At 38.7% G+C, this 12,210-nt stretch overlaps 1 protein-coding gene and 1 non-coding gene across 2 annotated transcripts; one reads left to right on the top strand and one right to left on the bottom strand.

Annotated features, from left to right (window-relative positions):
• Nucleotides 1–868: 868 nt before the first annotated feature.
• trnae-cuc (transfer RNA glutamic acid (anticodon CUC)) lies at nucleotides 869–940 on the bottom strand. Its single transcript has one exon. It is a non-coding gene; the product is annotated as a tRNA-Glu (tRNA).
• Nucleotides 941–1,571: 631 nt separating this feature from the next.
• ice1 (KIAA0947-like (H. sapiens)) lies at nucleotides 1,572–11,953 on the top strand. The gene is made up of 20 exons (XM_059340004.1): nucleotides 1,572–1,762; nucleotides 1,960–2,018; nucleotides 3,098–3,209; nucleotides 3,371–3,447; nucleotides 3,543–3,580; nucleotides 3,719–3,801; nucleotides 3,969–4,045; nucleotides 4,265–4,302; nucleotides 4,427–4,509; nucleotides 4,603–4,639; nucleotides 4,883–4,939; nucleotides 5,081–5,164; nucleotides 5,319–5,683; nucleotides 6,688–9,177; nucleotides 9,890–10,052; nucleotides 10,158–10,318; nucleotides 10,483–10,673; nucleotides 10,814–10,914; nucleotides 11,027–11,125; nucleotides 11,396–11,953. The coding sequence occupies exons 1-20, from the start codon at nucleotides 1,673–1,675 to the stop codon at nucleotides 11,575–11,577; spliced, it is 4,587 nt and encodes a 1,528-aa protein (XP_059195987.1). The 5' UTR covers nucleotides 1,572–1,672; the 3' UTR covers nucleotides 11,578–11,953.
• Nucleotides 11,954–12,210: the final 257 nt, after the last annotated feature.

Raw genomic sequence — 12,210 nt, 5'->3', positions numbered from 1 at the left:
GAAAAAATAGAAGAGGGGAAAAAGTCCCACCACACAAGAAGAAAGGGATTAAGAGGATGAAGCATTTTGTTTATACAAAGATAATGATCAGACAAAGGCTTCCTGTAGATAAGAAAGGTGATCGAGACAAATCTGGCAACATCCAAAGTGTTACCTAACCCATGTCAGGTAACAGAAGAGATTATCTGTCAGAGTGAGACAGGAAGAGAGAAAGCATGCCCAACACTCCCCTTTCCACTTTAAAGAAACTATGCTATCTCTGACTGCATCTGTTTGGAGAGATTTGGCTCTTTAGCCTTGAGGCTACACTCTGAAGGTTCATCTGAAGTCACAGGGTTATTATCTTTCCATCGGGATGCACCCACACCAATCCCAACACCTTTAGTTGTTTCCTTTCAGGTATTACAATCAATTGGCTGGGGCGACTTGCAAAATGCATAATGAACTGTGACACTTGCCTCAAAAAGAAGCGATAAAAGCTTTTCAAATGCATGACCAATATTACCTCCAAGGTGTCAATAAGAAGTTGTTGTTTTGTGCATGAACTCTTTAATTTCATATCTGATGTCATTTTGTTTCGTAAACCAAATGGGAAACAGTTATTTTAGCCATTCGTTCTTGTACTCCATTGGAGTTGGTTACTTTGAGAACACTGTTATCTGTACAACAGTACCCTCTACTGACTGTAGACTTTAACACACAATGAAACAAAACAAAAGTGAAACACTTGGTACGTATCCACTACAAATGCTGGTCACTGGAGTGGTCACACAGATTTGTGTCATCTGGAGGTTTACTACAGTTACAGTTGTTGATTTAATTTACCTATCCGAATATAAGAGACTACTTCAATGGTCCAAAAAGGTAGTTCCCTGACCGGGAATCGAACCCGGGCCGCGGCGGTGAGAGCGCCGAATCCTAACCACTAGACCACCAGGGACAGTTACGATATTTTCAAAATCTTGTCGTAATATAATTAAAACAGAGTGAACGACATCGTAGTAATGTTAAGCAACGTTAAATATATCATTGATTGAACTCTTTACGAAATGTGTTTTCCTCAGAGAATTATTCAAGTTCGACTCTTGATGTTGTTGTTGTTGTTGTTGTTGTTGTTGTTGTTGTTGTCCGAAACCATAAAATAGACTAACGAACAATAAACTATACGGCCAGCACAGAGCATATACAAAGAATGGTACATATATATAAATATGGTTACAGTTACACAAAATCCCCCTACTGGCCACTACACGCTACAGCGCATTTGTATGGGTTACCGTCGATATCTGCATAGACATATATGTCTATGGATATCTGTGTGAGTTACGCCCCCGCTACCACAACTGCCTGAAGCAAAATCCAAATGTCCGAAAACATCATCCTTTAATCAACAAAAAAAAATCAAGAATTAACTGAACACCTGACGTTCAGGTATATAATTAATATATGATAGTATTTGAGAGTGGTTTCGACGTAACAGGGATTATTAATTTCCGCTTTACAGGCATTTCACGAGGCCTCTCCAATGGGGTCCTGGCTTGGGTCCTTGGTCAACGTGGGAGACGCGAAAATGTGAAGTTTATTTTGAACCTGTCTGTAATTTGGGGCGTGCTCGTCAATGTATATAATATAAAATAAGGACTGTACGGGTTTGGGTGGAATCTGTCTTACCATGATGCCTGGAGATAATCAGTCCAAAACGGCAGCAATCGCCGCGGACGCGACGGTTGGAAACTGTCAAAACTGCTCTGTTTTGCACCAGGTCAGTTCATCTTTCAGGGACAGAAAAGTCCATTAAAAAGTTGCGTTTCGCATTTGAAGACTACACATAAACAATGTAATGTGTGAAACTGTAATGACAAGATTTGTGTGTTTTTATCATATCAGCTCAAGCTCAATGTTGTTGGTAATTTATATAACGTTGTGTCCGTGTTTGTTTTTGTTTTGTTTCTGTTACAGAGCCTGACCGAATATGTATCGTCATTTCTGGCACTCAAACAGAAGATTATGGTTACAGAGTAAGTAATAATGAATTCTAATTCCCACGGTGACCTATCTTTTCATTAAAAAAGTTACAATTAACATTAGCTAGCCGTGATATTGAGCTGGACTCTTGAAATAAATCCAACACCAGGCAATATTCAGCGGGGGGAAAACACATTTTGTACCGAGATTTCTACAGAGCCGGAGAAAGGTATCGGTTCTAAACTAGCAACATTTGATACTAATAATTTGTGCGTAACAGCTACTAATTATCAAATTGTTTATTAACACATCTGTGACTGTAAGTTAGTTGCTATTTTTTCCAACTGGCGAGCATTAACGGTAGCTGTTTGCTTTTGTGGAATGTCCGTTATTGTTTTTCCTGACAGCTTTAAACGCCCCACAGCTACCATGACATGTGTGAATATTTATATATATATATATATATATATATATATATATATATATATATATATATATATATATATTTATATATATATATATATATATATATATATGACTGTAACCATCTAGTTTTAACTCTGTGTACCATTCTTTGTATATGCTCTGTGCTGGCCGTATAGTTTATTGTTCGTTAGTCTATTTTATGATTTCGGACAACGACAACAACAACAACAACAACATCAAGAGTCGAACTTATATAATTCTCTGAGGAAAACACATTCCGTAAAGAGTTGAATCAATGATATATTTAACGTTGCTTATGTAATATATATATATTACCCAGGGGGCAAAACCCATATTTTTGTGGAATGTCCGTTATTGTTTTTCTTGACAGCTTTAAACGCCCCACAGTTACCATGACATGTGTGAATATATATATATAATCTCAAACGTGGAGATATGAAAGGGTTGTTTTTCCTTCTAATAGCAACATGTAAATTCACAATGGCATAAAAAACAATTTGGATCACTGGGTTTGTAGTGACTGATAACATCCTAAAATCAATACTAATAAGGAAAATTGACCTTGGATTTTGAAGAAAACTTTGACACTGCAATGCTGAGGTACTTAGAATAAATGCAAACGGACTATTGTGATCTTTCATTTTGTATGCATGTGGTTTAACACATTTTTTTCTGTTTTATGAAGTGATTCAATCAGTCTTCAACAACAGGTGGAAGAGCTGCAGATCAGATTGGTTACCATGGAGAAAAAGACGGCAGATTATGAATCTGTGCAGGCAGAACTGGAGGAAAAGAAGGTATGCTCTTTATCTGTAGAATCCAATTCAAACAGCATTTCTTGTCTTAGTAATAATGTATTTGTCTTTACATCAGTGCTACAACATAAAATCTGCCCATCTCTGAATGAAGTTCAGCCAACTGCCATCATGTTGATATTCCCATTGTGTGTATTATATAGGGTGCTCTTAAAACCTATGAACAGATGTCTGAAGAAATGGAAAAACTGAAGCAGCAAAACAGCAAGACAATGGGAGAGTAAGTCATAGTAATAAAGTTGAATTATGACAATCATATTATAATTGTACTGTCTTTGTGGTAGTATGTTTACTTTTGTTTTTCACATCCCTCAGGAATAAGAAGCTTGAAGACCAGCTAAAGGATGTGAAAGGTACTAAGCATTCACATGCTGTTACTTCTACCAGTGAAGAGTTGCATAAATTTGTTATAACTAATTTACAGATTATAACTAATCTGTTAGAAATGTGTTAAATGCACATCTGTTTTTTATTGTTTTTCAACCACTTAGAAGTGACGGAAACACAGGCACTTGAAAATGCTCAGCTGAAGATGGAAAAGGCCGTAGTAGAAAATGATCTGCTGAAAACACAGGTAAGCAAAAAAGTGCTTTCCACATACATGAGTCATTCAAATTTTCTGTAATCTCATAATTGACAATGAATCAGAAAATGTTTTCAGCACCTATATGATGTATATATACTAATGTTAGTTCAGAAAACTTCATAATCTTTGTAAATTAAAATTTTTCATCTCTTCAGATATCTTTGAAGGAATCTCAGGCACAAGCAGATCAAGTTGAAAAATTGATAGAGGAGAACACAAAGACAACAAGCATGTAAGAGCTTACACTTCTTTACACGTGTTGTTTCTTAAATTGGTGTCATGTCTTTCTGATTCCTGGTTTGTGTTTTTTGTGTTCTTTGTTATGAAACGTTAATTAACTTTGTGTTACATCACAATTATTCATGATTCAGTGTTTATCCTCTTTTTTTTGTGAGAGAGTAATTTAAAACTAATTATGCTAAAAGGCCATGTGTTGTTTTCTAATCTTCAGAAAGGACAACCTTGAAAATAAAGTTAGACTGCTCGAAGGTTGGTATTGAAAATTTTATTTCACAAATTATGAAGAATTGTGTTCATAAGGACGTCTTGAATCTGTGTTGATATGACAGTGCTTGTATGGTGCTTTTGATACATATTATGGTTCTCATTTCAGAATCCGTTTGCAAACAGAATCATCAAATATCCCGAATGACCAAAGAGAAGATCCTGCTAGAAAGAAATATCAATGACCTCCAGGTGCAGTAATGACCATTCACAAACAGCAAATTGGTGAAAGTATTTTTCAATAATATTGAACTGACCTTTCTGCATGTGTCATTTCATTTGCAGTTGAGACTGAGGAAACTGGAAAGAGAGAGGATTAAAGGTAAACGAATAACAGCTTAATTAAAAAATGCAGTTTTACAATTAATGCTTATTATGCTGTGGTCAGATCTTGTTTCTTTGATGCTCTTAGCTATTCTGTAACAAGTATAGTTGTATACTTTTAAAATTCAATTGGTCCTAATATAAAGGAAATTAATTTGATCAGTGAAACAACAACCTTATTTCTAACTTAAAATTACATGCAAGTTAAAATTTAAGCAATGTCTGATTTGTTTCTCGACAGAATATAGGAGCACAGCAACTCAAGCAAGTACACCCAAGGAGCATAGAGTTGACAAAGGTATGCATTCAGCTTCACTTATTATTATTATAATTTTTATTATTATTACATAAGGAGCTAATCACATGCCTGAACTGTATAGGCAGATTACTGTAATTTTTTTACTTTTGCAGCCTGTAATTGTTTATGTCTGTTTTTCAGAAAAGTTCCAGATGCTGCTCCAGGATTTGTGGGCATGTGTGGAACCTCAGCAACAGTACTCTGCAAACATGTCACACTTACCTGGTGAGACATCATTAGCTGTATTGTATATCTGTGTGTTATCACTGACATAGATTAACAGGTGTCCTCACTTTTGGATACTTTTCTGTTTTGTTTGTATCTTTTCACCATTTTGTGCTTTTAATACAATGCTCTCTTTTTCTTCTTGTAATTTCAGAGTCCGGGTCAAGGCAAGTTGTACCCTCCTCCCCACAAAACAGACTGCACTCTCGTCGAAGTGACACATCCCAAACTGCTTCTCACAAGATGATTGAATCCTACAGTAACCCCATGCATATAGGAGCCACTTTGACACAGATGAATCCGTCTCCTCAAAGACAGAAAGCCATCAAGCAGCAAGCATCCTTGCAGTCAACAACTGCCAGGAAGCAAACAGACATGCCGAAAAGGAGCAAGCGATTGTCCAAAGAACACAAAACTGAGGAGTCATCTGCTGACTCGGGCAGCTCTGAAGACTCTGTGAGGGAGATATTGGCATTGTTCCAACCACTGCTTCCCTGCATCTCACCGCTACCAGCTTTGGTGAGAATTAAGATAATAATTACTTATTTAACCCATTAAGGCCTAAAGCGCCTGGAAAAAAATGCCTGGAAAACCTATGGACAATTTTCAAATGACCCCCTAAAAGTTTTTCTGGAAATTCAACACCTACTAAATAATAGATTTTTCAGCCTCTGTAGCAGATGAAAATGAAATTCAAAAAGTATTTGAGAGCTTATACCCGTGGCTTTCATACGAAGTTGAGTTTATTTGTCCAAACCTTCAATAAAGTTTTGTAAAAAAAATCAACAAACTCAGCAAATGTTACATTTGACTGAATAAAAAATCCTATGCATAATACTAATACATGCCCATTAGCAAGATGCAAACATGATATGACCACTGGAAGAACAAGACATAGTTCTCATTAGCCTACTGTAATAAAAAAAAAAAATTAGCATAATAATAATAAATAATAATAATACATTTTATATGTTGCACTTTTCAGGGTACTCAACGACGCATAAAGTAATATAAGACATAAACAATCATGATTTCTTATATCATCATCACAATCACAATCACATATCACAATCAACAGCAACAGCGCTCCCAGTTTTAATGGTAGAAATGCAGTAATGCTTTCCCAGCGTCAATGGGTTAAAGAAGAGCCTGTTGTGCAATTTGCCCTGATTTTATTTGTTTATATATTGCATGCACTATACAAAAATCTTTATTATAATCCCAATAAATTATCAAGAATTTGAAAGAAAGTCACAGCAGCTGGAATTAAAAAAAAACTTTCAAAATGTATGTTTGGGTCAACTACTAGTTTAACACACTATAAGTTAGTTTAACCCAAAATATTACATAACAAAATACTGGTTTTAGTAAATTGTATCTAAAGCTCCTGTGATGTAATCCCAAAGTGGTTAATTAGGCATTGGCATTTTGTCTTGTTGTCTAATTAGTCTGGTCCTTCTCAGAGTGCTATAGTGTTTGTATCTTATTGCAAATTACATCTGTTTATTGTTTTTGTCTTTCAGTACACAGAGTTGGAATCTATGGAGACAAATGACGGAGAAAAGGAAAGCCATCCCAAAATCTCTGACTCTGTTCCTCATCAACAAGAAGAGTCCTCACTCATCTCAACATCAGTAACAAGCGACTGTCCAAAATCTACTGCACCACCAACAGAGGAGAAGGTGGAGTTGCCAGTGGTCACAACACAGGAAGTGGAAAACATTTCTAATGAAAATGACTCCAAAGACTTGGGACAAAATGAGCTGAGTGGCACTACTGAAGCGATGGGCAAAAGCAGCACAGATGGTGAGGAAACGCCTCTTCAAGAAGACATGCTGACTGAGCAGGAGCCAGCAGCTGTGCACTTAGTATCGGCATCATCATTGTCTTCTTCCACATCAGACGTGGCAGTTTTGGTTGAGGCTGTCTCGTTAACTACTGACAGTCAAGAGCCATCCAGCATTGTCGATCCTGGTTGCTTCTCTGAAAGTGCAAATGCTTTGGAAGAGGTAAAGGAAGACCAGTCAGAGACCACTACAGAGATGGATGTAGACACAAGCCCTAGTGATGGTTCTGGGGCTAAAACTGTCACTCCTGATGGCAAAGAGTCACCCAGAAGGAGTGATTCAACTGCACTATCAGAAGAAACGGTAGATTTGCAGCTAGTTACTTCAGTTACTTCCTCAGCATTCATTGACTCTGATGTTACAAATACAGGAAATGGTCAGCAGGACTCTTGTGGTCTGGGACAGGGCACTCAAGATGCCACAGGCCTTAAAATCCAGGAGAATAAAGGCTGTCTAGACAAGGACACAAACGTGCCAGACGAAAAACCATGTTTGTCAAACAGAAGTATCGGCATTCGTGTCTCCAATGAAAATGTTGAAGAGAGTCATGAAAGTGATGCATCCATACAACTTCTTGGGGAAGAAGATGAGAATGAGGCCAAGGGAACAGGAGGAGTTGATGCAGCAGTTTCTCCCTCTGAGTCAAATGGGGATAATAGACCTGCGTCTCCACACAAGTCTCCTCTGATGATGATGGAAAATCACGTGTCCCATGCTGACCAGAAATCTGGTCAAGCAAATTTTGAAAGTCCTTCAAAAAAGGATGTTGACACCAAGACAATGAACAGTGAAATACTGGCAGATCATGAGCTGTCCCTTTCTGACTCCAAAGAAACTGTTAACTGTGAATCCATGAAGGAAAATATGCATTCTGTGTGCAGGCAGTTGAGTCCCACATGTCTGTTACCAATTGTAGAATTGAAAGCTTTAGAAAAACAGAATGTCGATAGTAACTCTGAGCACATTTCAACAAACGACGAAACTCCACAGCCCGCGCCCAGTTTAGAGGAAGAAGATATCACTGAAAAGGCTGTTGTCAAAGACTTGTTCCAGGCTGGCAAAGACGCAAGTAACCAGAATGTGAAGCAATATAACTTGCGCTCTGGTAGGTCTACTCCCTCATTAAAGAGTGCTGCTGCCACAAATGGACAAAATAAATGTTTGAAGCCATGTACAAAAGAGCTTGAAAAACAAAGCCAACATGGGATCAAAAAGGAGGAACCTAGACCAGTGGCAGGTTCAACTACAGTTCAATCACCAAACTGCATCAGCCAAGTTCGCTCTGAAATGGGCCCTCCACTTCCTTGTCTCTTAACCCCCCTGAGCACACCTCCAAAGGCAGGCAAGTCAATCAATCCAAGGCAGGCAATTGGGAAACTGTCATTTCCCTCGCCCATGGACCGACTGGCTTCGCCTACCACTCCTGTCCAGGCCCATTTGACACCCAACAGTCAGCAGGCGAGTTCCTCATCTATAAATGGCGTCCCGTCATCACCGCTTCAGTTCGGCTCTGCCACTCCCAAACACGCCGTGCCGGTCCCAGGCCGCCTGCCGTTGACCGCAATGCATTCCTCCCCGTCGTCTTCCTCCAGTCCTTCTCAGGAAAACTCCATGAGGATCCTTGACACCATGTACCCAGAGCTCTCTGCTCACGCCCGAACTCTGAGCATCCTCAGAGGCAACGTGGGTCTCAGCATGTGTTCATCTGAGAGCAGAGCATTACCCACGACAACCAACAGTCAGACATCTTGCTTTAAAACTGTTAACTCGACTTCAACGGCCTTCACCAAGACCGAGACGAGAGGAGAAAAAAGACAGGCCGTCGGTTTGTCTCAACCGAAAAGTAGCAAATGTCTCAGACTTGATAACTGCTCTCCTGTTGTCAGCCGCAAGCAGGTGCTTTCCTCCTCCTCAAACAGTGGGGAAGAGACCCCCTCACTCCAGACTCAAAGGCTGCTCAAGAAGGAGTCGACCTCTCCAGCCATTGAAGCTGGAGAATCTGCAGAGCAAAATCCTATAGTTAACTATTTAAAGAAGATTGAACACCAGTGTTTTGATCTATTGCCTGTGATACAGAGCCACCTGTATGTTGGCAACCTGCCTAAAAAGCCTGTCTTAAGAGACGAGGAGAAGGAGGTTATCTTTGGGATTTGTCAAAGTAGTTTGGTGAGTATACCGCTTTACTCTCTGCTCACTCTGTATTGCTCTTCCAGTATAGATGACAGTATATTTTTAAAAGAAAAATTAAAAAAAAAGCATATTCAGCCGATCTCTTTGGGGATATATGGTGCACACCTGATTTTAATTGTCATAATACTCATCTGCATAACTAACCCATTTTTATTCCTTGGCTTTTTAACACTGCGTGAGTTTTGTGGTCCTCTGTGTCTTTTATTTATTTTACTACTTTTAACTACGTCTTTTATTTTATTTTACTATGTTTATCTGTTTGATTGTATTGTTTTATTTATGGCGTCATTTTAGATTTATACACTTATTATTTTATTGCTGATTGGTATATGGAATTGTTTGTTTTATTGTTGATTTTATGTACAGCACTTTGGAGACATTTGTGTTGTTTAAATGTGCTATACAAATAAAGGGGGATTGGATTAGGGGGATAAGCCAAAGAGAGAATAATGATATTAAATATATACAATATAGTAATATTTAATGTAATATATAAAGTAAAATATTTTAAGATAAACAATTCAATGATACAAGCCTTAACAGGTTCCTTATAATTTAATATGGAATAAAGAGACCCTTATATATCAGCAGGCAGTCTGGGCATAAGGAATGTTAAGTTGTTTTCAGAGGTCTTTGTCCATGTGAAATTAATTTATGTGCATGTTGTCACTTTCCTCTTCTGCTTCAGGCAGATGATATGATCTTGGCCATCCTGAACAAGCTGAAAGCAGAGAAAAGACATCTCAGCGGAAACTACATGCAAGCCCTCTGTAGAGTCCACACAGGGATCTGCAGAATGAAGAGATACTGGGAGAAGACTCACATCTTGGCCCACAGTCTTCTCACAGAAGGTTAGCAATTTTTGTCAAATCCAAATCAATTGTGCTTGCCACTTAAAGGTCAATCTTATATTTGATTAATGATTGTTTTTCTTTCTTATTTTTGTCTTCCTGCAGATTTCCCAGACTCTGCTAAGCTGATTTTGTTCATGGCGACAACGTGGCCCACATTTTTCTCCCACAGTTGTACTCTGTGCCAGGCAATACATACTGTCACCAAACTAAAAGCACAAGAAAACCTCCTCAGCTGCCTTACAGCTTTCCTTGATTGGGAGAAGGTGAGGTATTTTATAGTTTTTGTACTTATCATGTCCTACAAATCCAAAATATCAAATATCTAGGAGAAACTAACAATACATACCAAACAAAAGTTCGGGTCTCAGGAGGTTAAATGAGGTAGAATGAGCCTTCTAAAACCTTATCTCTCTCTATATTGCTACAGAATCCTCCATGTGACATTGACACACTGATCTCCAGAACACTGTCTGATATCCGGTCAGGGTCAAGCCTGTCCGTCACCGAGCACAGTCGCTATGGTTACGACCTGGGGACTGACGCTTGGCAGCATGTCTTAACACTGCAACTCCTTTGTACACACAAGAAGTGGAAGTGGACCTATGATCATTTATTGGGGTATGTTAGTTGTTTCCTACTTGAAGCTCTGATGCATCATGATCTCATTTATTCATTCATTTATTATCCTTATGTGCTTATGCAAATCCCAGTTTTGTAAGCAAGGATCCTGTGCTCATATGTCTATTTTGCTTTGACAGCAAGGAGTTGTGGCCAATAATGAACGCCTGGATGTCACAGCCCAGAGACCAACAGGGCCCTGTTTCTGATGTGACCGTCGCCATTGTACTGCGCCTCATAGGTGGGTTTTTCTGTTAAGTGATTTGGGTGTTAACCATGACCTGAAGTTACATGTAATTTAAGGAACATCACGACAACATTTCAGAATTTCATTGCCTTTTTGTTTTAAATAGGACGCCTCGGTCAACTGGGAGTGAAAGAGAGGTGTGTTTCCTCTGTGGCAACTGTCGCCAACGTCATCAACACGTTTGGTAGGCACGGACAGACTGAAGGTATGAAATATGAGAATTCTCTGTGAATACAAAATGATTCAGTATGGCTAATGCACAGTCTCTTTTGTGTACTGAAAGTGCTGCCAATTTTCTCCAACTACCCTTTCATTGATCATCATTTTTGATACAAGAATCTGATGTTTACTTATTTGTGGCAAATAAACTAAAAATAAATGTAATGCTCTGACATACTGATGTGAAAGAGAGAAGGCCATCCAGCAGATGCATTTCCATTAAGAAGTCTAATCTGGTGATGTGTTCGCTCCCCAGGTGTGCCATGGGAGGTTCAGTTAGCAGCCATCTACTGCATCTACGACCTGTCACCCTGCAACCCCAAACAAGCCCTGGATGCCCTGGCAGGATGGAGAGGAGAAACGCCTCACAGCGTCCCTCCTGCTGTTACTAGCTGCATTAACCAGTTAGCGTCTGTCTGCAGACAGGTCAGGAGCTGAGAGACGCTCATGCTGTACAAATCCACATTAACAAGCATGCCAATACCTATTTTAACAGGGTGAAAGAAAATTCCACTATGCACCTTAAAGTTAATTTTACCTTGCTGACTGGCAGCCTATAATGAAGCTGTTTACCATTTGGGGACATGAACAGTCACAAATTGGTGAAAAAAATGTACTCTGATTTTGTAGCAGATGTCCCCTCAATTTTTATTGTTAGACATGTAAATTTTGGTTTTCTAGAATTTTAAACTGTCCACACCCTGTAATAAATTAATGCATAACTCCCTGCCTTTTTTTCTGATGTTCTAAGGTAATACTGTAAAATATGTATATGTGTTCTGGTTTAATTGTGGCTCTGCTGTGCGTGTTTTCTCATTCAATTGTTTGTAAATACGAGGTATCAATGTTTGTATGAAAAAGAGCATTGCCATGGTTATTGTTGTACAGTTTCAGAGGTTATTTAACTTTTTCAAATTAAAATGTCTACAAATCAAGCCAGTGTCTGCCTCAGTACATTCTGTCCCTACCATAGATTGTATACCCTCCATGGCTCAGTGCAATACATAATGCCATGACATTTCTGCCTGAGGTTAAGAATTTCATGTACTAGCTTAATATGCATCTTCCACA

This window comes from Centropristis striata, chromosome 8 (genome assembly GCF_030273125.1).
Source record: "Centropristis striata isolate RG_2023a ecotype Rhode Island chromosome 8, C.striata_1.0, whole genome shotgun sequence".
NCBI classification, from domain to species: domain Eukaryota; kingdom Metazoa; phylum Chordata; class Actinopteri; order Perciformes; family Serranidae; genus Centropristis; species Centropristis striata.
Note: the sequence above shows the minus strand (reverse complement) of the source record. Positions and strands in the feature narration are given on the sequence as shown.

Excerpts from the sequence above, each read along its gene's own strand:
- ice1 (XM_059340004.1), top strand. The coding sequence starts at position 1,673 with ATGATGCCTGGAGATAATCAGTCCAAAACGGCAGCAATCGCCGCGGAC. Across the intron at positions 5,165-5,318 it reads AAACATGTCACACTTACCTG|AGTCCGGGTCAAGGCAAGTT; the intron begins GTGAGACATCAT and ends TTGTAATTTCAG. Across the intron at positions 11,126-11,395 it reads TAGGCACGGACAGACTGAAG|GTGTGCCATGGGAGGTTCAG; the intron begins GTATGAAATATG and ends TTCGCTCCCCAG.